Source organism: Myotis lucifugus, unplaced genomic scaffold (assembly GCF_000147115.1).
Source record: "Myotis lucifugus unplaced genomic scaffold, Myoluc2.0 scaffold_156, whole genome shotgun sequence".
Lineage (NCBI taxonomy): Eukaryota > Metazoa > Chordata > Mammalia > Chiroptera > Vespertilionidae > Myotis > Myotis lucifugus.
Window position 1 is genome coordinate 2,159,451 of NW_005871204.1, and position 24,811 is coordinate 2,184,261.

Consider the following 24,811-nt stretch of genomic DNA (forward strand, 5'->3'; position numbering starts at 1 on the left):
GATCATCTCAAAATAAGTCCCGACACTTGGCAATAGTAGTAATAGCACAAGCTTCCTTGTTGCCTCCCCACCCCAACTCTCAGATACTGGAGGAAGTAATGCCCGATCGAAAGAGTGTTCAATATGAGACCCCACCGGCCACCTTATCCCACCCACCCAGAGAAAGGAACTTTGCCTCAAACTGAGATTCAGTGGGACCACATATTAGCGATGAGGTCTTTGTCAGAAAAAGTGGGTGGGAGGTTACATATCCAGGTTTGAAATAACCCACATGGCCAACTGCATGTGCATAGTGACAGGAAAGCAGTGAGAGAGGAACGCACTCCAGTGCTGTTAGCACTGCCCACGGGACCAAATGTTCACTTTTCTGAACTAGTTGTTAGACACAGCCATTATTAAAAAGTGAAATAGATAAACTTATAACTTCATAAATTATATTAAAAACTCAGGTACTCAACACTCACCACTTCTTAATTATTTTACCACATTCTACTATTGTCTCTGCTCTTGAGAGGGTTTTTTGGTCTACTGTATCTGCATGGTTGAAATACCATCTAATGGCGTGCTATTGTGCACTCTCCCCAACTCAGTGATGTCTCATTGATAGCTTGCAATCGGCCACAGTGAGCAGATTTACACCACAGAAATCAGCAAATTCTATGAATGAGGGCACCTGGCTGGGTGCTGAACATTTACCAGCACACAACTTCCGGGTTCAGTAAAGGTTTCTGCCTTGTACCCCAAACATACACAAACACTGCACCCCACTCACCCCACCAAGGAGTGAAGTCACCAGGCTCAGCATTTCACCCAATAATTTTAAAGGGCACAGTAAACATCTTTGTAGGGTTTCTTCGCTCTCAAGCATTTTTTTTTTCACCTTGGAAGATTTTATTCACACATTTTTATTTCATCTGTTTCCTCTTTAAATTTCAGAATAGATTTGAATTTTATAATAACATAGAGTTGGCATTTAAGATGTGCTGTCTCAGAAAGGAGAATTTTAGGAACTAATGCAGATACTGCAGTGTTTTTGGTGTCTCTTGGTCTCTGAGGTATGAGATATTTTTAAAAACCTCTCCGGGCATCCCCCTTCCTAAATTATGTTTTATGTCCATGGTACTGGAGCCCTGTAATTACACCACGGTTTCCTCTAGATTCCCAATTTCATCAACCTTATAGCTTAAGATTCACCTCTTCAGCCAAGACCCCATCCAAAATGCTTTTAAGAGGTTGTTAGGTTTGTTCATTTGTTTGGGGAAAGTGGCAGAAAAGGAAATCTCAATTATAAGGGGCAAGTATTTTTCACTTTTTGTTATTAAAATCAAATGTCGCTGAACAGAGGCCCTCCACTCAGACAGTTCTCCCCAAGAGAAAGTCACCTTAACAGGGTTAAGGAGGACAAATGTAAAGAATTGAATTCCTCAGCTTGCTGGTGAGACTAAAGGGGAACCGAGTGAAAACACTGGATGGGAGGAAGAGGAGCAGATGGTCCCTGCCAATCGCTCCAGATGAGAAACCAGTGACAACCTATGAATTGGAACTCTGAATTCAGAGACAATTAACCTACAGTTTGCAGGCTGCTCAGGGTCCAGGTAAGGAAGAACTGGGGAGTCAGAGGATTATAATATAGCTCACATTCATTGAACACCTATATTATGCCAGGAACTCTATTAAGCATTTTGCATATATTATCTTTCCATACATTATCTTACCAACTATCGTAACTAAAAGGCCCAGGAGAGTAGCTACTCTTCTCAAAGTCTCTTTACACACTTCCAAGAAAGAGATTTAGACAATCTGCTTAATAATAGTAAATAAGCTTTAAAGAAACCAAATACTGCTTCATGGCTCCAACAAGATGAATTTTGTTGGCGATCCCAGAAAAAGCTGTTGGGCAAATAAAGCTGAGCTTATTAAATTTATGGCACCAAGGGAGACTATCTTGACAAAGTCTTGGTAGTCTCTCAAAAAGAGAAATTTACTAGGAAAGAGTACTTGTAGGATTTGGGGATTTGAACTCAAGCGTTTTACCGCTATTCTCTTAAGGTACAGAATTTATTGGGACTGAGCCAAGTTCAGAAGATAATGGTTGAGAAGTAATAAAGCGATGAGGTGAGGGTCATGAGATAAATCCTGATTAACTGTTGTCCTTAATAAATGAGCTTCCCCACTCCCAAAAGCACATCAAGACTGGTAGGAGGGGTGGAGGCAGAAAATAGGCTGGTCCGACACCAACGTGTAGCTTAAAAAAAAGCCGGGGGGGGGGGAATATCTCCACTGCAGAGGCCTCCTGTGAGGAGTAAGGGGTCCTAGCCGCATACCAGGCCCCCAGCCCAGGGTTTTAGTTCTGGGAAGAGAGGCCCCCGTAACTTCAGGCTGTAAAAATCAGTGAGGACTGTGGCTGAGTGACAAGGAGGCTACTGGAGACCCAGGCAGTTTCTCTTAAAGGGCTGGTGCACGGACTTACATGACTTGATGCCCCCGGGCTCCAGCACTGGGCAGCAGTGAGAGGGGAATCCAGAAATGTAATTGGAGGAACTGGATTATCTGGCATTTGGACAGGAACTTGGGGGTGGCTTTCTCCAAGATAGGGATGCTCTCAGGGATCATTGTTCCTGTGCTGAGACCTCCTCCATCACAGAGCTGACTGGCAGCCATATTTGAATTTCCATCAGCCTGGCTCACACTGTTCGTTCTGCCCTGGTGATTCCCTAAAATCTCCCCTTATCCAATTTATAGCCCCACCCAAGCTGTTTGCTGTGGCTTTTCCATATGGATGGCCTTTCCTGGGTCAGGCTTCAGACTTTCCTAAAATCTCTCAAACAGGCAGCAGCTGGTGTCAGTGTGCCCCATACCTGTCAATAAGAGGCCCAAGACCTGGCATTAGCACCAGCATGCCTTGCTTCACAGCTTGGCCTTGCCTGGGCATTTCCAAGCCCAATACAAGTAGTAGTCATCTGCAGATTGCTCTGTAGCTGCTGCTGGGTGGCCCCAGGCAGTGGCTGACTTTGCACCTCTGGGATGCCCTAGAGCCAGTGCACCCAGTGGAAAGCTTTACCAGATTATAACTCTACACATCCACAATTGACACACTCAAGGGGCAGACTCAGTGAGCACCAAAGCCCCACTGAAGCAAGTCGTGCACAGCAGCTCTCCCATTGTAGCCACAGCTGGTCCTCATAGCCAATTGGCCTGGAGGTCAATTCTTCCCAGAGACACCAACAACAATCAAGGCTCAAATACAGTAAGACTGTGCACACAGCCCACACAAGGACTCACCTAGAGGGCCCAGCTAAGGTGACTGGGGAGGCTGAGCCACTGGGCCCTCTAGGACATCTACTACATAAAGCCACTCTACAAATTCCAGGAGACATTGCAGGTCTATCTAATACATAGTAACACACACAAGGAAGCAGTCAAAATGCAGAGACAGCCCTAACCGGTTTGGCTCAGTGGATAGAGCGTCGGTCTGAGGACTGAAGGGTCCCAGGTTTGATTCCAGTCAAGGGCATGTACCTTGGTTGTGGGCACATCCCCAGTAGCAGGTGTGCAAGAGGCTGCTGATTGATGTTTCTCTCTCATCAATGTTTCTAACTCTCTATCCCTCTCCCTATCTCTCTGTAAAAAATCAATAAAATATATATATTTTTTAAAATGCAGAGACAAAGAAACATGTCACAAATGAAAGAACAGAAGAAATCTCCAGAAAAAATAAATAAATAAATGAAATGGCAGCAAGCAAACTACTAGATACAGAGTTCAAAACAATGGTTATAAGGTTGCTCAAGGATCTTAATGAGAGCTTCAAGGGACTTACTGAGAATTTCAAGGACCTTAGTGAGAACATCAAAGACATGGAAAAGGACCAGTCAGAAATTAAGCATACACTAACTGAAATAAAGAATAATTTACAGGGATTTAACAGCAGAGTAGAAGATTCTAAGAATAAAATCAATGATTTGGAATATGAGGAAGCAAAAAACACCCAAGCAGAAGAGCAAAAAGCAAAAAGAATCCAAAAATTTGAAGGTAGTGTAAGGAGCCTCTGAGACAATTTCAAGCATACCAACATTCACATTATAGGGGTGACAGAAGGAGAAGAGAGAGAGCAAGATATTGAAAACCTATTTGAAGAAATAATGACAGAAAACTTCCCCTACCTGGTTCCTACCACATCTCAGGCCTTCACCTCCCTATTGTCTGTGTCCATAGGTAAAGCATATATGCATATAAATTCTTTGGTTAATCTATACTCCCCCTCCTCTTCCCTCTGAGATTCATCAGTCTGTTTCATGTTTCCATGCCTCTGGTTCTATTTTATTTATCAGTTTATTTTGTTCATTAGATTCCATGTTCATCTATTTTGATTTTTAGATTCAATTGTTGATAGATATGTATTTACTGCTATTTTATTGTTCATATTTCTCCTCCTCCTCCTCCTCCTTCTTCCTCTTCTTAAAGAATACCCTTCAACATTTAATGTAATACTGGTTTGGTGATGATAAACTCCTTTAGCTTTTTCTTGTCTATGAAGCTCTTTATCTGATCTTTAATTTTAAATGATAGCCTTGCTGGGTAGAATAATGTTGGTTGTAGGATCTTGCTATTTATCACTTTGAATATTTTTTGACATTCCCTTCTTGCCTGCAAAGTTTCTGTTGAGAAATCAGCTGACAGTTGTATGAGTGCTCCCTTGACTGCTTTTCTCTTGCTACTTTTAAGATTCTTTCTTTGTCTTTAAACCTTGGCATTTTAATTATGATGTGTCTTGGTGTGGGCCTCTTTGGGTTCCTCTTGTTTGGGACTCTCTGTGCTTCCTGAACATGTAAGTCTATTTCTTTAACCAGGAGGAGGGTAATGGGGAGGGGTGAGGGGGGACATCTGTAATACTCTCAACATTAAATTTTTTTTTAAATAGAAATACATTAAAAAAGAATATAGATGAAATTGAAAGAGCTCAACTCACTTTTAGAAACCAAATGCTGGGTAAGACTAGAATTTCAGGGAAACTTCAGGTCTATAATTTCAGGAACTGGTGATAAAAAAGTAGACAGACACTTCATTGAAACTCATTAAAGCATAATTGTTAAGACATATTGTTGGCTTCCTCAGGATGGCACAAGCAGCATTAACTACCTCAATCTGACCTAGGAACCGCTAAAGAAAGCATAGCACAGATGTGAGTCTAGAACATGTAACCACATGATGAAATTATATTTAGGTTTATTATCAAAGGGAAGTACAGATGGCTATTATTTTTTAATCCTTATACAAGAATTTTTTTAAATTGATTTTAGAGAGAGAGGAAGGGAGAGATAGAGAAAAACATTGATGTGAGATAGAAATATCATTGGTTGCCTCCCCTACAAGCCCTGACCAGAGATTGAACCCTCAACCTTTTTGGTGTATGGGACTATGCTCCATCCAACTGAGCCACTGATCAGGGCCAGATGGCTATTTTATTTATGACCCTGAGGTCCTGAACAAATCTACATCCTTACCCATTGTGTTTCTTAACTAGGACATCTACTACATAAAGCCACTCTACAAATGGAATACAAGCACTGGTATAGTTATGATGGATCTTTTTTTTTATTAGGCTTTGAATTTCTGGTTTTAGCTTTCTACTATTTACTACTATTTCTACTATTTACTACTATTTATCTACTATTTTTAGAAGTTAAGGGGTAAGCTTGGATAGGGTTTGAATGTGTCAACATGAACCTTGATATATTCAGCCCTAAAAATTCACCAATTTAGTTAGAATTTTCAGGCATAAGGAGTCTCATACACCATAGAGATCTTTAATTTGGGTTTTAGTTAGATACAAGAATACCAGTAAGTTAGTTTCCAAATTAGTTTTAGCCTAAGTTTGAATAGGGAAGTGCTTGGGGCTCTCAAGAAAGAGTTCTTCAGAGGAGCATTGAATCTTGCAGACCCTTCTACACAATAATCCCTCCCAATTAAGTTAGCAGGTGTAGTGTCACAAAGGGTGAAAGAATGTTCCTTGGTTAAAGTCCAAGGATGAAAGTTACGGGCTGGGATATGGAAAGTGCTTCAGAATTAGTAGAACTGCCCACCACAGAAATAGTTCGTTGACCCTGAGGGAAAGGTGATAAAATAGTGCCACATTTTAAGGTTGGTATTGTAGTGCCCACTATCCAAAAACCTTTGCAAAGCTGTCATTTAATTATTATTTCTTTTAAAAACATATTTTTTAAAATATTTTTTATTGATTTCAGAGAGGAAGAGAGAGGGAGAGAGAGAGATAGAAACATTAATGATGGGAGAGAATCATTGATCGGCTGCCTCCTGCAGGCCCCTTACTGGGGATCAAGGCCCACAACCCAGAAATCAAACCCTGATCTTCTGGTTCATAGGTCGACACTCAACCAACTTAGCCACACTGTCTGGGTTGTCATTTAATATTTAAAGAAATTTCAACTTGTGAATTTAAGAGTAAATGGCTAACTACTTGGTTCCCCCTCAGAGCAACTTTATTGTCCACTTACTGATTTTTTCCCCCTTTAGTTTGTGAACTAGCACAATTGTTTTCCAGTATCTTATCTGCTAACAACATCTACATGCATCTTTATCAAGCGGTTTCCCTCCTTTGTTACTTCTAATAGTTTTATTGGAAGGGCATTGGTTTAATTTAAGTCTTACATCTCTAGGGCTCTTTCAAAAGTTTCCCTGAGGTGTTAAAGATCTGGAAATGTGGCTATTTCCAATTTTAGTCTTTGTTTGCTTGTTAAATCCCTTATTTCCAATTTAAGGTTATTCACAAAAAGTGAGGAAAGAGCAAGAGTCCCATATGCTTCAGTGTCTACTCTTGAAAGTTATCTAAAGTTATTGTAAAGTCTACTCCTGAAGTTTCCAGTGACTTCTTTTGGAAGACTTTTCATGCCACTCAAAAAATGCAGACAATTGGCTTCAGTCACTTTTTGTTCTAAGATGCCCATCAAATGAACAATTGTGTTCTTATCAAAAATTTCCCATTGTAATTCTGCTAGACTCCTGCTTCTTATGTATATTCCACTGTTACCATAACCCATGCACTTACTTAAGAGGCAAAATTTCACCAAGAATAATTTAGAATTACAGCTAAGCCACTTCCTGATTTCTGACTTTCAGAAATTGTATGAGATAATACATGTTTGCTGTTTTAAGTTGCTAAATTTGGGGGTAATTTGATAATAATAGAGTGACTTTTCCACTATACATTTGTTTAAACAGTAGCCTATGATATTTAAATATAAAAACATTAGCCTATCTTTAGTATAAATTTTCACTTTCAGGCCAAAATTGCAATATGTATTTGTTTATTCATTAATTTAGAGTTTTTCCAGGGTTAACTATGCTTTGGATATATGAAAAAGGGTTTAGATGCACACGGAAAGCACTTAATAAGAGATGTTTGGGGTTATTATTATTATATTTTGTCATGTACAAAAAGATCAACAAGCCTGAGCCAGTGTGGCTCAGTGGATAAAACATCAGCCTGAGGTCCCAGGTTCAATTCCAGTCAAGGGCACATACCTCGATTACAGGCTCAATCCCCAGCCCTGGTTGAGAAGGAAACCAATTGATGTGTCTCTCTCAGATTGATCTTTCTCTCTGTCTCTCCCCCTCCCTTTTACTCTCTCTAAAAAAAAATAATAATAATAATAATGGAAAAATATCCTCAGATGAGGATTAACAACAACAAAAATCAATAAGATATGTTTGTTTTAAATATTTTTTTTGTTGATTTTAGAGATAGAGGAAGGGAAAGGGAGAAAGAAAGAGAAACATTGATGAGAGAGAGAAACATGGATTGGCTGCCTCGAGCCCAAAACCCAGGCATGTGCCCTGACTAGGAATCGAACCAGCAAACTTTTGGTACATGGGACAATGCTCAACTAACTGAGCCACACTGGCCAGGGCAAGATATGTTTCTTGTCTCATAAGGTGGGGAGGAAGAAAGAATCAGTGGGTTAACAATCATAAGACAAATGATAAAATCTTACAATGTATGCTAAATTCTTAAGATGATAGAGGTATGTGCAAATTGCTATGAGAGCACAAAGGAAGAAACGATTAATTTAGCAGGTAGAATGGAGGGAGGAACTCGTGCCTTGAAGGTTAGGTAAACTTTCCCAAGATAAGAAAGGATATAGGAAAACCTCACATACAGAGGACATAATGGATCTGGGAGCATTCATTCATTCATTTATCCATTCAATAAATATTTAGCACCTTAGTGTCTGGCACTGTGCCAGTGGTGAAAAAATGTTTCACCAACACTGTTCTACCTTCATAAATCATATCATCTAATAGGAGAGATAAATAGATGTATTTGAGAGATAAATAGATGTATTTATGAACAAGTAAACAAACAAATATATAAATATAAGCAACAATAGGTACTACAAATGAAGAAAGTAGGGTAAAGAAGAAAATGACAGGAGAAATCTACTTACATAGGATGGTTTGGAAAGACTTCAGAGTATTTAAGCTCAGACCTAATGGATGAGAAAAAAATAGATCTGCATACATGGTGAGAAGAGAGGCCCATGCCACGGACAGGACCCACGTGCCCAGGCCCCAAGAAGAGCACAGTGCATCTGGACTATATGATATGTGATGGGAATGTTGATCTATTCCCAAAAGGTTGTCAAATTGTTTGATATAGCTCAGTAATTTTTCAGAACAAACTATCTGAGCCAGGTAAATGGTTCCCCACCCATGCTGTCAGATAATATTTTTTCCCATTATTTACCCTGTCACCGCATTGTCTGCCCATCACTAAGCTTGAGACAGAGACTGAGAGTGCATCAGAGCTGTGCAGTATGCAACCAGAGCATGGAACAGGTGAGGACAGATCCCAGATCCAGGAGTCATCAGCTGAGCCCCTTCACAAAGAGACAATGTAAAGAATATCCCTATCATAGCACAAATCTAAACCATGGGGCTTTGGCATTGTAGCCGGACAGCCAGCAGTGAGGAAACAGATATCGCAGGATAGAAAATTTAGAGACCCTTGTTATGCTTGGCTAACCATTAGGTACACTGTCACTAGCCACAACCTGGAGGGCAGACCTGTAGCACTGAGGAAAGTAGGTAGAAGAAAACCAGAGTTAGGACGTGCATTAGCTGCTCTTTGCTGTTTCTTGTGAAAGGGCTATGAAAAATTGTTGAGGTGAGACAGCTAATTTACAATGTGTCCTGCAGCTCAACTGCTTCTGTCCTCCAAACAGCAGATTATTATTCCGTCTTTCTCAAGAGTCTCCATTAAGTATTATCGCGAGACAATGGGAGCCAGCTCAGCAGAAAAGATAAGATAAAGGGTGTTGCATTCCCACTTAAATGTATTGTTACAGAGGGTTCAAGGTGGCTGCCATTAAATTGAGGGATGGGGGTACAAGCCAAGCACAGACTAATAAGTAAGATGCTGCTGGTTTAAGAACTATAAGCATAGCCCTTTGGCTGTGGTTACTTTTATATGAACTGAAAGCAAAGAGAGCAGAAACCTGATTTTGATTAAATTTTATCACCAATGTTGTGGGCACCCCTCAGATCGACTCCCTAACCCCAAATTTGGTTTGGATGCTGAGAACAATAACCACACACACACACACCAACAGGGTATGAAAAGGTTTATTATTCACATAATGAGGCTTTCTGGGGAGAGCAGGGCAAGTTCCCAGGCAGATCCAAAATTGGCTTGCGTGGCTTGGCTTTTGTGTTCTTAGGGTGTGAAGCTGTGGGGAGGGTTCCTGCGTTCAGGGCAGAGTTTGTGTGATTTGAACTTCCCACCTGGGCCAAAGAAGAAGACACCCCAGCTTGCTAATCAGTTTGCCCAGGTGAGATTAGTGGGAAAGGAGAGGGACACGAAGAGGCTTGAAAGCTATCAGCAAACATCAAAAATGGAATTGGCCTCTTTATCGCAGCCAAATGAACTGTAATCCTGGCCTATACAAGCCTATGTTTGTTCAAGTCCTAAGGAAATCTACCTACGCCTACAAATCGGCACCAGTAGGCAGGGGCCTGCAAAGCTGTACTGCTCGCCCCTCTCCAGGATTCAGATTATCTGTAAGTCTGATGAGCAAGCATTTCTTAGAAGTCAAACTATGGCCACAGAGAACAATGGACAAGAGAGTTTCTCCCAGACAGCAGATTCAAGGTTTAACCAAGTACCTTTTCTCTTACCACGGCTAAGGATCTTCTTTAGCCCTGCTCAGCGTTTCATCATGGCCTAGACCCGTGGTCGGCAAACCTCGGCTCACGAGACACATGCGGCTCTTTGGCCCCTTGAGTATGGCTCTTCCTAAGCCTTAGGAGTACCCTAAGTAAGTTAATAACAATGTACCTACCTATATAGTTTAAGTTTAAAAAATTTGGCTCTCAAAAGAAATTTCAATCGTTGTACTGTTGATATTTGGCTCTGTTGACTGAGTTTGCCGACCACTGACCATTGAGGGCTATTCATCATTCTTTTCCTTTAGTCTAGCATTCATTCTCCCCCTTTTCCTTTTAATAATAGAACCTTTTCCCTGGCATTTTAGAAGGACATATGTCCATCTAGCTGGACATATCTCAGCCTTCCTTGAAGCTAGGTATAGCTATGTAGTAAGTGATTATGGACTGAGCAGAAGTGATGGCTAAAACTTCCTTTAAAGGAAATAGCTTGCTCCCAACTTCCTCTTTTGATAGGCCGCACAGTGGAAGTGCTTCTTTGAGCCAGCTTTGATTATTACCCTTGGCAATGAGAGAACAACAGGTGGATGCATCCTGGGTCCCTTAATTACCTTGTGAAACAGACCAGCCCTACTACTTCTCAACTACCTCTGGATGTTATGTGAGGAAGAAATAAACCGTCTTATGTGAGCGATCATATTTTGGGGCCTTAAACCCTTTTCTCACTTATACAAAAAAAGATAATTAAAATAACTTTTCTCACTTATACAAAAATTAAAATAATGTTTCTTTACCTCTTATTATCTTTAAAATGCCCTGTCTTTATTCCTTCAGGTTTTATCTTTAATGACAAGTATAAGTAGTCTCAAATTTAACTGGCTGTAAGCAAGTAAGACCCTAAAACTACAAGTGACCTCACGAATTCAGTGTGCTTCTCCTCTTTCCCAAAACTCAACCTATGGAATACAGTCGTGTGTACTCTTTGGGCCTAAATATAGGCATTTTATTAATATGTGTGAGTACCAAACTGATAGATGAAAACTCAGATTGATATATATCAATTTCCCTTTTTTCCAACACTTAACATATGTCCATGTGCTATTTTTGTCTACTCTCTGTAATCAATTAATCATAGATTATTGTATTAAGATAAAATGAATAAAGTAGACTTCATCTCCCACAAAGTGATGCAAAGATGATTTTCTGAGTCCCATTTTTGTGTGACTGCTTCAGAATGGTCTGCTGTGTTGCTAAGACAACAGGGATGCTCCCACAGAAAACTGGGATTGAAGTCAAGGCACTGGAGCTGCCTCAAGGGATGTCACAAATAGTGCGTTCAAGGCCTTTTTCACAGTGCAACCTGTAATACTTGAATTAGGAAAAAATTATCAGACTCATCTAGCACCCTTCCATTGAAGACTATGGCTCTCACAATTACTTGCATTCTAAAATTAAGAAAACTGTGGTATATGGACTAAAAGTCAGGAAAGCATCATTCCACTAGCATGCATCTTTCTTAGAACCCTGAGCAAATAGTTGAGGGGAGCTTGTCCTTAACTTCTAATTTGCCTTTATTTTACTAGGAGCATGTCCAGAGTATTAGAAGAAAGCAAAAAGGAATTATATTGTCAGGTGTTCCTCCACTAAAAATGTAACATTTCATCTAAACAAAGGTTTGGTTCTACCTGGTAAATAAATAGGGTAGCTTTGATATTCACTGAGACGTGGGATTGACATTTGGAACTTGAACTTATGAACAGATTCAAAGAGGTCTGGTCTCCTCAATGAACTTTTGATAAAGGCACAGAAAGCTCAGCCATGATGTTGAGCTGGGCTGCATCTCCAGGTTTGTCCAAGCAAACTGAACATCAGCAATATTCTTGTTTTAATACTGGTAACATCAAGGCAAGGACAAAGAAAATCAAAACAAAATGTTTGGATGGATCTTGAATAATTTTTCTGACTTAAAAAAAATGAAAACAGCATTTGACTAAGCTGAAAGGTGTCCTTCATATCATGTACATTCTATTGCACAAGGATAAAATCCATCCAAAATAAACATGAGCAAGATGAATAGAGGAGTGCAGTGCTCTAAGAGCTAATACAGGCCTTGTTCAGAATTATGCTCTTCTCTTTAAAAAAAATCTGCTGAAAAATAATGGATAGACAAAGGCAAGTATTAGAGGACATCTTTTTCCAATCTTTGAGCGTCCCTGGTTGAAGATTCATGGAAGTGACTGGAGACTGAGCAGTATTTCTTCTTAAAGCAAAAGCCCAATGGTACTCTTTAATAATGGAAACAGAATTATATGGTGAAGTCAAGATCTGTGCAGGAATCCTCATCTCCAAGTCAAAGTTTAGTCTAGCAGAATCAAGTGAAACCCAGAAGAACTTTTTTTTTTAATCCTGGTGTTTTAAGGATAAAAAAGAAAATAGAAAAGAACACAGATCACTCTAGTTTAATATTTTTAAATACCATAAATCATCATGATTTGTATACTACACTGTACAATTATACACTGAGACTTTCAAAAAAATTAACATTTTATCAGATTTTCTGAATTTTACTCCAGACAGCTAAGAGCTTGACCCTTTAGCCATGGCTACAACACATAGAATATCATCTATGAGGTTCTAAGTCTTCCAGTTGTGCCTGTTGCTGCTGCCATTGAGGGAGGAGCCTCTCAGAGACCTCTCATAGCCCCTTCCATCTCCTGCGCCGGGAACAGGCTCTGCAGGTAGATGTGTGCCAATGGGTGCAGCTTCTGTGCTTTGCTTTCCACACGTCTACTCCCCTCTAAGAGAACTTGCGCTTCTTCATGGCTTCTGCCTTGACGGCCAGGCTCTTGGCACAGATGGTCAGGACCACAATGAGGACGCCCACCACAAATGTCACCAGGGGCCAGAGGAAGCAATGCAGGAGGACAATCTCATCATGTGTGCGATGCAGGAGCACGTCGTCTGGTCTGCAAGACAGTGGAAAACAGGAAAGAAAGTGAGGTCAGCTGCCTTGGCATGGCATTGAAAACTCTTTACAACCTGGAGCCCAGCTTTCTGGCTCAAAGGGAATAAGCACCATTGAAAGTGAAGACTTGGGGGTTCCAAGATGGCTGCGGAACAGGTAGAAGCTATACTCATCTCCTCCCAGTGCCACACAGGGTTTACAGTTAAATTATAGTGCAATCAACCTGAATAACCAACTGAAAGATAGCTGAATAGAAGTATCATAACCAAGGATTTACAGAAGAAGCCACATAGAGACTGGTAAGAAGGGTGGAGATGCAGAGAGTTCTGGCCCCTGCACCCACAAGGGGGCTGAGAAGCCAGAAGGATATCTCGGCTGCAAAAAGTCCCTCCTGAGAAATGTGGAGTCTCAACCCCAGGATGGGATCCCCAACCCAGAATACCAGGAGTCTTCACAGCTCCTGGCAGTGGAAATTAGCTGAGAGTCTGTCTACCTGGAAGAGGAAGCAGTCTGCTAGAAACCCAGGTGTTCTCTAAAGGGCCAATGCACAGGATTTTGCTCTTAGACATTCACATGGGGCTCTGGTAGAAAGAAGGTGACTCAGGTCATATGGGAGTCATAAAAAGAAGATTGGGGTGTATCCCCGAGGAGAGATCTGGAGGGTTACCCATGGAGGTCCCTGTGCTGAGTACCAATTCCACACTGCCCTTAGGTGCCATCTTCCCAGGGTCGAGTACTCCTATTCTTACACCAGTTTGGGGGGTGAACTAATCCAGGCGACACCACCATGCCAAGCTCAAGTCCTATAGAAAGGTCTGTTGGCTGCACATAACAGGGACCTTTGATGTGGTCTTTTTCTGGAGAAGCACTAGATGGATATTCAGACAGTCGCTGAGCTGTGTGGCTTTAAAACAGGGGCCAGTCTTGCCCCCCTCCAGCAGGCTTGGCCAGCACCACCCCCAAGGAGAGACTGTTTTGATCTGTCCTCCCAAGAATCAGTTGCCCAACCCTGCTGAGCTCAGTTCCGTGGGGGAAGGGAGTGCTGCTCAGAGCTGGGACCTTTGGAGCGTGTCTTCCTTGGAGGCTTTTGTCCTGGACTCTGACAGGCACAAGGTTGTGTGGTTACAGGGCAGGGAAGAAGTGACATGCTTGCCCTCCTCCTGCAGGCTCAGCTGGCACCACCCCAAATGTGAGACTCTTTTGATCTGTCCTCCTGAGTCCTGGTGGCTTTGCCCAACTGAGCTTGCTCCTGTGAAGGGCTGCCTGGCCACACCCAACCTGAACCTGCCATGTGCTCCTCCTGCGGGAGCTAGGGTTGGAGACTCTGGCAGAAACTGAGTGGCATGGCTTTGGAGTAGGGGCCACTTTCCCCACTGAGTGAGCTGCCTCCCAAAAGGAGACCTACTAGACCCATCTTCCTGACCCAGGTCGCCCACCCTACCAAGTTTGTGCCTTGTTTTAGGGTCTGTAGGTCATGTCCAGCCTAGGCCCACTCTATCGATAGTTTTTCTTCAGAAGGCTCTAAAGGAGGCAACCTCAGGAGGTGGCAGAGTAGCCGACAGTTGGAGGTGGACCTCAGGGAGCCTTGGAACTTTTATAGATCTGCCCCTGGCTCAGAGCTAAAGGAAGCTGACCCTTGTACACAGCTTTGCCCCTTCCACATACACCCAGGCACAGTAGACACAGCCACAAATAGTGAATAACATAGTAGCTCCAGACAGGTAGCCCAAGGCCAGTAACATATTATGTCTGACATCGACCTACACCAGAACCTTACCCAAGTGGACCCAGAACCAACACAACCAATGGCTTCACCACCCTTACTTCAGATTAGTGGCACATTCAAAGGGGGATTCCGGCAGACATCAGATCCTGCTGGGAATAACTTCTCCTTGGGGAGCAGCCCCTGAAGAGAGACTCATACACAGTGATTGAGGTCTATCCTTATAGTCAGCCAGCATGAGGGTTAACTCCACCCATGAATGATCCAACAGTATTCGAGACTCAACTACAACAGGAGGCCACACATAACCCATACAAGAGACATTCCTGGAGAACCTAATTCAGGTGATGAGGAATATTGCACCACTGAGCCTCACAAGACACCTACATCATAAAGTCATTATAACAAGTTTGGGAGTCATAGCACAGCTACCTAATACACAGAGATAAACACAAAAGGAAGACAAAATGGGGAGACAAAGAAGTATACCATAAATGAAAGAACAAATGAAATCCCCAGAAAAAAGAATGAAATGAAATAGAAGCAACCAAGTGCAGAGTTTAAAACAATGGTTATAAGGATGCTCAAGGACCTTAGGAGAAGAATGGAGGATCTCCGTGAGAACTTAAACAAATAGATAGTAAGCATTAAAAAGGATATAGAAGCCATAAAAAAGAACTACTCAGAAATAAAGAATAAAATATTTGAAATGAAGAATACACTAGAAGGAATCAACAGCAGGTTAGATGAAGCAGAGGATTGAATAAGTGATTTAGAGGACAAGATAATAGAAAACACCCAAGCAGAGCAACAAAAGGAAAAATAATTTTCTTAAATTAAAAGAAGTCTTAGGGACCTCTGTGACAACATCAAGGATAACAACATCCGCATCATTTGGGTACCAGAAGGACAAGAGTCAAGAATCTGTTTGAATAAATAATGGCTGAAAACTTCCCTAACCTGGTGAAGGAAAAAGACACACAAAGGGGAAGGTTGTGGGGGGAAGGGAAAATTGGGTAAAGGGCATCAAATATATGGTAATAGAAAGAAACTTGACTTTGGGTGATGAGCACACAATGTTGTATTATACAAATATCAAATTATAAGATTACACATCTGAAATTTATATAATGTTATTAACCAATGCTATCTCAATAAATAATAAGAAAAATTAGTAAAAAAAAAATATTATCTTTGCCTTTGTCTCACCAAACAAGATTTCTTCCATCCCACAGAGCCTGTTCTATTGGCTAACAGGTGAACTCTTTTTTTAATGGCTAGAAAATTTCTTTCCTTCTTTCTTTTTTTTTTTAATCCTTACCCAAGGATATTTTTCCATTGATTTTTAGAAAGAGGGAAAGACAGAGAGAAATATCAATGTGAGAGAAACACATCAATTGGTTGCCTCCTGCACACGCCCCGACCAGGGCCTGAGCTGGGGAGGAGTTTGCAACCAAGGTACATGCCCTTGTCTGGAATTGAACCTGGGAACCTTTGATTACATAGACCGATGCTCCATCCACTGAGCCAAACCAGCTAAGGCTAGAAAAGTTCTTAAACTAATCCAGTTCATGTAAAAATCTTACAGCACTATAATTTATTGTATCAATCACATAATGGTAACTATACCAATCAAGAGACAAGATAATCCACTTCAAAGTACTTTCTCCAAGAGATCCTATAGAGCAGCGGTTCTCAACCCGTGGTTCGAGAACAAGGAAAATATATCCTGCATATCAGATATTTACATTACGATTCATAACAGTAGCAAAATTACAGTTATGAAGTAGCAACGAAAATAATTTTATGGTTGGGGGTCACCACAACATGAGGAACTGTATTAAAGGGTTGCGGCATTAGGAAGGTTGAGAACCACTCAGAGAATAGAAAGCCTTCTAGACTTATCATCACAAGTTCTTCTCGCTTATCTGAGCAGAGAATTTTCCTTTTCATCTCTAGGCTGCTAGGAAGTTAAAATTTTGGCCCATCTCTAGCAAGATTCTATGGCTTTTTTGTGCCAACCAGACCCCTAATGCATTGTCTTATTTTCTTCATATTTCTGATTTATTTTATCTTGCTAAATTCTATCAACCTTTAGATCACTCATTAAACCCTTCTTAGAATATATATATATTAATTATGTACACTTATTGTATACCAAGGATACAATAAACCTTGGAAACTTTTTTAGCTGTCAAGCTTTACCCATGTTTTTGTGAGAAATTATACACGATGTCATTATAAGGATTTACACTTACATATTTTGATAAAATCTAATTTTAAAGTCTACAAATGCTTCATCTTATCACAATCATAACATAATTCTGCAAGCATAATATCAATCGATATGGCAGGCCTCAGTTATAGCAACATAGCCAAATGACATAATTGTTCCACCTATTTATGCATTCATTGGTTGATTCTTGCATATGCCCTAACTGGAGGTTGAACCCACAACCCTGTCATATCGGGATGATGTTCTAACCCAGTGGTCGGCAAACTGGGACTCTCAAGCCACATGCGGCTCTTTGGCCCCTTGAGTGTGGCTCTTCCACAAAATACCGATTTCTGCGCATGGGCCACGAAGTTTCAATTGCACTGTACGTGTGCGCCCGCATGTGGTATTTTGTGGAAGAGCCACACTCAAGGGGCCAAAGAGCCGCATGTGGCTCGCGAGCCGCAGTTTGCCGACCACTGTTCTAACCAAATGAGCTACCTGACCAGGGCTTCTCCAAACCTTTTTAATAGGTGCTATCTATTTCTGCTCTAAATCTTGTTTATTATTTATAACATGACCTTACTTTTAAAAGTAACCTGAAATAGGTAACAATAAAAACAAAAGACTTAAGTATAATACAATCCTTAAATTGACAGTAAAAAGCAAGTACAATTAGGATGGGGGAAAAATAGAAATCCCAGGCTTAGAAAAGCTCCTGCCTTATGCTTAAATGGAACTTTCTTCTGAATGTCCCAGCGCCAAGGAATAAAGGAGAGATGACATAGTTGCCATTCTATTTAAAAAAGAGAGAAGCATGTGAATTCCTCAAGAATACACTTTTTCCTAGGGCTACACTCAATAAGTTAGACTGTGCACGTTTTTCCATAAAATAATCTGTATAACACATTCAAAAAGCCCTTAATAGCAGTTTTACAAACCTGGCTAGTGAAATCATTCGAAGAGTTTCTATAGTATTGATTCCAAGCTCTCAGGTCTTCTGAATCAGACTGAGGTTTTAAACAGCTTCCCAGGTGATGCGAATAATTACTCACATCCAGGAATAACTGACTGAAGGCTTTTTAAATACCAAAAATGGTTTTTGAAAATAACTGAAGAGCAATTGTTCCAGGTTGAAATAACTGAGGCACATTCTATGTTACTGGTTGAAAGGAGTCTTTGTCAGCTTAATTCCTGTCATGGAAGTGACATAATGATATTTTATAACGAAAACCAAAGATTCCTGACATGTATTAATTCCTGGATAACTTTGCTTGGAACTGGGTTTCAGAAAGCCTTTGAAATTTTTCTATAAAAGTCTCAAATGTATAAAGGAATTTCAATCAAAATGCCACAGGTGAGCCCTAACCGGTTTGGCTCAGTGGATAGAGCGTCGGCCTGCGGACTGAAAGGTCCCAGGTTCGATTCTGGTCAAGGGCATGTACCTTGGTTGCGGGCACATCCCCAGTGGGGAGTGTGCAGGAGGCAGCTGATCGATGTTTCTCTCTCATCGATGTTTCTAACTCTCTATCCCTCTCCTATCCTCTCTGTGAAAAATCAATAAAATATATTTTTTTAAAAAATGCCACAGGTGAGAGCCGACTATGTCATAGAAGATTTTCAGGTAGAAATTGCTAATCATTGATATCTAATCTAGAAAACCTTGATGTGGGTATTATGAAATGTTTTTATTTTTAGCAAGACTTATGCTATGGGCTTTCTAAAAGGTGACTGGATTAGCTCTGGCCGGGCTGCTCAGTTGGTTGGAGTGTTGCCTCATACACCAAAAGGTTGTAGGTTCAATTCCTGGTCAGGGCACATACCTAAGGGTGCATACGGGAGGCAACCAATTGATGTTCTCTTTCACATCAGTGTTTCTCTTTCCCTCCCTCTCTCTCTAAACATCAATAAAAACATACCCTTGGGTGAGGATTAAAATGCACCTCAGGAAAATATCTGACTTGATTAACGATTTTTAAAAATCTTTTTTCTACCAAAAGATGTTGAAGATTGGCTGATAACAACATTAATGTGGTTTTGGCGTAATTGAGCTCTCCTTATTGACAGTAGTTAGCCAATGTGTTTAGTTGCTGTTTGAAGCAATCGTAAGACCTTGCCAAGAGAAGAGGAAGGTATGCTTGTCTTTGCAGGTGATCACAGGAAGGCAGGTGAATAGCTAGTCTGGACGCTAGGTCAGGTTCTGTTATAAAGTACAGTACAAACACAGGGATGAGAACAGAGATCCTTTGCAGTATTTTGTATGGTGATTTGCTCTATCATGAGCCCAGTTTTGCCCACTCCAGTCCAGCAATGACACTCTGATAAGGGCTTTTAAAAACTCGGGAAATACTTTATCAAGATCATGGCTTTGCTCTACAGTTGCCTCCTATCTCTAGGTGAAAGGCTGATTATGGATCTATAAATGTTATAAACATTCTTACATTTTCTTACCTAGTTTCTCCAATTAGGTGAACTTAGAGTGTAGTAATGTTTAACTGCATAAAAGTTCTTCCTCAAGCTTGCCTATTCTTCTTGGAGGAAATGAAGCCCCAAGCCTGCCATTTCTGGAGAGAAAAATTTGCATTCAACCCTGGCAGGATAGATAGCAAACCTGCAAACCAGGAGGACGCTTATGATTTTTTGCCTTAAAAGAAAAAAAAAAGCAAATCAATGAATCTATTTTATGCTAGAGTTAGCTTGACATAATTTTTTTAAAAATTATAAATATTTTGCTGATCTTCCACTGGGGGGGGGGATGGAAAGAGAACCTAGATATTCTTTAAGATCAGACCTAAGGAACTGCAAAAACTTACATTACCTCCCTTTCCTCTTCCACTCACCTCTGCAAGCTGCTTGGGAAGAGTCACCTGTGTCAGGGACTGTGAACGCTGGGGAACATGACTTTCTGTCCACTGAGCTCATCAAAGACATGAAGGATTTCGTAAAGTAGAGAGTAATTTTGACTCAGCAATTTCTGTGACCTTTTCTTAAGAAAGTATTATTGTTCTTCAGAGTAATTTGGTCCATGGTGTCTCTGAATCACCAGGTAAGTAATTTATTGCAAATAGGGTTATAAGTGTTCTCTGGCCAAAATGCTTCAATTTAAGATTTAAGCAGAAATACACTGGAAAAATACATTCTTCTATTGGAGACAGATTATTCTCATCGTAGTTCTCACTTTGTGTACCTATTTTGTCGTTGCATTTTTAAAAAATATATTTTATTGATTTTTTACAGAGAGGAAGGGAGAGGGATAGAGAGTTAGAAACATCGATGAGAGGGAAACATCGATCAATCAACTGCCTCCTGCACACACCCCACTGGGGTTGTGCCCGCAACCAACGTACATGCCCTTGACCGGAATCGAACCTGGGACCCTTCAGTCCGCAGGCCAACGCTCTATCCACTGAGCCAAACCGGTCAGGGCTGTCGTTCCATTTTTACAGTGAAAATTCAATACTATTTAAAGGTAGTGTGGGAAGGATGGATTATTTGATAAACTATGTTGGGGTAACAGTGGTTATTTGGAGAAAAAAGCATTGGCTCCCCATCTCATTACACACACACACACACACACACAAAGAGAGAAAGAAAGAAAACCCAGATGTCTCAAAAACTTAATTTTTAAAAAATCAGAACCACGAATGCTCTAAAACACCTAAATTTTTAAAAATAACCTTAAAATGAGAAAAGCAAACTTTTTCTGATGTTTTTTTCTTGTATAAAATATGTCCCAAATATTCTATTGGGCTTACTTTTACTAAAATATTACTCATTTTTTACCAAAAATAAAAATTTAACAAAACCTTGTATTTTGATTTGCTAAATTTGGCAACCCTAATTTCTTTTTTTTTCTATTGTCTATGAGTTTGTTTGTTTGTTTTTGCTTAATCCTTTCATCTTTTCACCCAGCCTGGCAACTTCCATCCCCTCTGACAGCTGTCAGTCTGTTCTCTATGAGTTTGTTCCTATTTTGTTTGTTAGTTTATTTTGTTCATTAGATTTCACATATGAGTTGAATCAGATGGTATTTGTCCATCAGTAGATGAGTGGATAAAAAATAGCTGTGGTACATTTACACAATGGAATACTGCTTGATTGTAAAAAAAGAAGGAAATCTTTCCCTGTGAGACAGTATGAATGGACCTGGAGAGCATTATGCTACATAGAATAAGCAACTCTAATTTCTAACTAAGACATGAAATGCAGAAACTAAGAAAAGATGATCTAATTATACACGTGTACACCTTTTCATACAACCCAAAAAACTACACAAAGACACATAAGCAAAAATAAAAACACATAGCTAATATTTACATGAAAAGATGATCAATTCCATTCATTTATGAAAGAAAATCAAATTAAAAAGAAGATAAAAAATTTTTTACTATCAAATTGGTAAAAATTAAGAATGATAATACACAGCTCTGGAGTGTATGTGGGGAAATAAAACTTTTATGTAAGTTAGGTGTAATTTTTTTGAATGGTTATTTGTTAGTTTCTATTAAAATTTTAATTTTTAAATTTTTTTTGTTAATTCTTACCTGAGGATATTTTTTCCACTGATTTTTAGTGAATAGAATGGAGGAAGGGTGGAGGAGGGGAAAGAGAGAGAAACATCGATGTGAGAGAGGCACATTGATTGGTTCCCTACCACATGCAGCCCAACCAGGGGATCAAACCTGCAACCCAGGTATGTGCCCTTGACCATCGAATTTGAGAGAGACCCTCCGGTGCTTGGGGTGACACTCTAACCACCGAGAAACACTGGCCGGGCTTTATTAAAAGTTTTAGATGTGAACATTTGACTCAGCAACTATACTTCCATGAATTTACTCATCATCTATATTCACATTTTTTAAAGTAAAGGTAATGGCAGATTCTTTTTCTTTGCAAGGTTTTAAAAAATTATAATAGGCCCTAGCCGGCTTGCCTCAGTGGATAGAGTGTCAGCCTGGGGTCTGAAGGGGGCCCGGGTTTGATTCCAGTAAAGGGCGTGCAGGAGGCAGCTGATCAATTCTCTCTCATCATTGATGTTTCTATCTCTCTCTCCCTCTGCTCTGAAATCAATAAAAATATATTTTAAAAAATTATAATAGGAGCATAATTTAGGACATTATCTTTCCTTCATAATTTAAAACTCTCTATTTGCTATAGCAGTCATTTTTCTACTTGAAAACTTTACCTCTACATCTTGTTTTCATTTTTTGTTATCCTGCCAATTTTTGTGGATGGATTACTGTTTGAGCTGCCATGAATATATTTATTTCAAAACATTCTTCACATAGTAAATAGCAGAAATCTATTGTCCCGTAGTCTTTGTTATGGTCAAACTGTATAAATCCATGTTATGGTCAAACTGTTTACATGAATGTTCTCTTTATCATAGGAGTTTTCCAAGAAACCTTCACCAAACTAAACAAAGGAAAGAGAAGAGCCGCCTACAGAAAAGAGGAGGCTGGACTGTGAGTTCTTTGGAAAGATGAGGTTTTAAAGGACCAAAGATGAAGCAAAAATGACTGAACCCATAAGAACATTGTCAAGAAGACAAGCCCAGAATAAGTGGAGCTGATGAAAAACACTGCAGGCAATGAAAAGGGTATTAAAGCTGTGTTTACAGGAAGAATCAAAACAAAAATGGACATGCTCCCTCCTTAGGACAAATAACTACCAGTGTTAACAGAGAGAACCTAGAACTACCCTTCTCTCATTTTTCTCGTCTTCTCCATGGAGGAAAATACTACTCAGATCAGAACGGATGGTCCAACCCAGGGCAACTGAAACCAAGGACAGGCAAGAAGACAGTAAGAGTGGACACTTCTAAGAGATTTCATCTCTGCTGGCTCCAGGAAAACTCCCAGGCAAGGGGATCCCTAATTCCCAAACAGGAATTCTTTTCCACCTTTCCTTTTCTCATCAAAGTGGAAAGAACATTACCTTTTGAAATGTTCAGCTCGTTGTTGGTGCTTTCTCAATACAGTGAGGCCCCAGATGGAGACTTGCAGGTCCAACAGGGAGCTGTGGCCTCAGGAAGGGGGCAGGGCTTCGTAAGAGAGAGTGTAGGGTTCCCACTCTCCACTGCCTTTCTAGCTCCAAGAGGTTGCCTGCATCCTGTGCCATGGCCCCTGGGCATCACTGCCACTTTTCCTTTTCACCATCACATTCCCTACCATTCCTCTGATCTCCTACCCCACCCCCACCCCCTTATAAAGCCCCTGTGGTTGCATTTAGGGCCTACCCAGATAACCTACCCGACACCTTCCATCTCAGGATCCTTAATCACAACTGCAAAGCCCCTTTTAGCCACATCCAGTACCCTCAGGTAACAAGGTAACTAAACATAAATCCATGGGGATTATTAGGATGTGGACTATCATTTAGATAACCACACTACCATACACTGTTCTATATTATAATCCATTCCTACTAGCACAAGTTTTCTACCCCTTCCCCCAATTAGTCACTCGGAATTTAATCATCAACAGTTGCTCTAAAAATCCCCACAAAACAACAAAAAACCACATCAGAGAATAAACTCTTTGTATTATCCCAACCTGAGTTATAAAAAGTATTTATTATTTTCATTTTCCTCCATTTGTCCACTTATGACAAAGACATTTACATATAAAACACACCTGCCCCCCAAATACTGTAAAGCACTTCTCTTCCCACTGTCTCCCTACATGTGCCTTCCCCTAGTGAGAACCCCAATACCTGCTGCTCCAAAGCACGTCATTAAGGGAACTTCACACATTTTAACACCATCCTCCATGCTAATCCTCCCTAAGGAATTGCCTCCTTGTTTGCTATAGGATTTCCTTTGTGTCTTAGCAATACATCTTTGCTAGTTCCTTTTCAACTTTATTTTTCATCAAGTGTGTCCAAAGATTCTTGATTATTTTTTACTTAGATCTGTCATGATCCAATATGTCACTAGTAATTCTCCACATTAATTTTAACCACAATCTTATGCCACATCATGAACTTTTTCTCTATTAACTATCCTTCAAATCTTTTTTTAAAAAAATTCTAAATTTAAAAATTGAGGTAGAATTTTCACACAGGGAAATTCAGAGTGAGCAGTTGGAGCAGATCTTTGTGTCATTTTCATACTTTTATTTTACTAAAAAACAGTTTTACAATTTCTATCCAACCTGCAATCTTCCATACATTTATTCTCATAAAAATCAATACTGCATTATTAAATCAGATTTTAGTCAGAAATGAGGACATTCAAGGGTGGGCCATTGTTCCCAAGAGAAGTTTCTCAGAACCCATGTTCCATCAATGGAGAGTAATGCTTATACCTGGAGAAATTGCCTCAGAAAATGGAAATGTTGACTTATGATGTTAATGCTTGAAATACCCTTCTGTTTTTCAATTCCTTATTTAGAGGATTTAATTCTTAAACATCAAAAAGTGCTTGCTACCCTGGCCGGGGTGGCTCAGTTGGTTGGGTATCCTCCCGTGTACCAAAAGGTTTCCTGTTTGATTTCCAGTCAGGGCACATGTCCAGGTTTTGGGTTAAGTCCTGGGTGGGGGACATGCAGGAGGATTGATAGTCCACTCTCATATCTATGTTTCTCCCTCCCCCTCTCCCTCTCCCTCCCTCTCTCTCTAGAAATCTTTTTTTAAGGTGCTTGTTGTGATCCAGCATGTCTGAGGATATAGTGATACAAACAGGATTCCCAGAAAAGCCAGGGGCTGGAAAGGACTAAAAACAACA

At 40.3% G+C, this 24,811-nt stretch overlaps 1 protein-coding gene across 1 annotated transcript in view; it reads right to left on the reverse strand.

Annotated features, from left to right (window-relative positions):
- Positions 1-12,623: 12,623 nt before the first annotated feature.
- The window catches only part of KCNMB4 (potassium calcium-activated channel subfamily M regulatory beta subunit 4), a 55,975-nt gene continuing 43,787 nt past the window's right edge, over positions 12,624-24,811 (reverse strand). Inside the window, exon 3 of the mRNA XM_006095469.3 lies at positions 12,624-13,148. Coding sequence (XP_006095531.1) covers positions 12,980-13,148 — 169 coding nt within the window. The 3' untranslated portion in view covers positions 12,624-12,979. The remainder of the gene's footprint in view (positions 13,149-24,811) is intronic.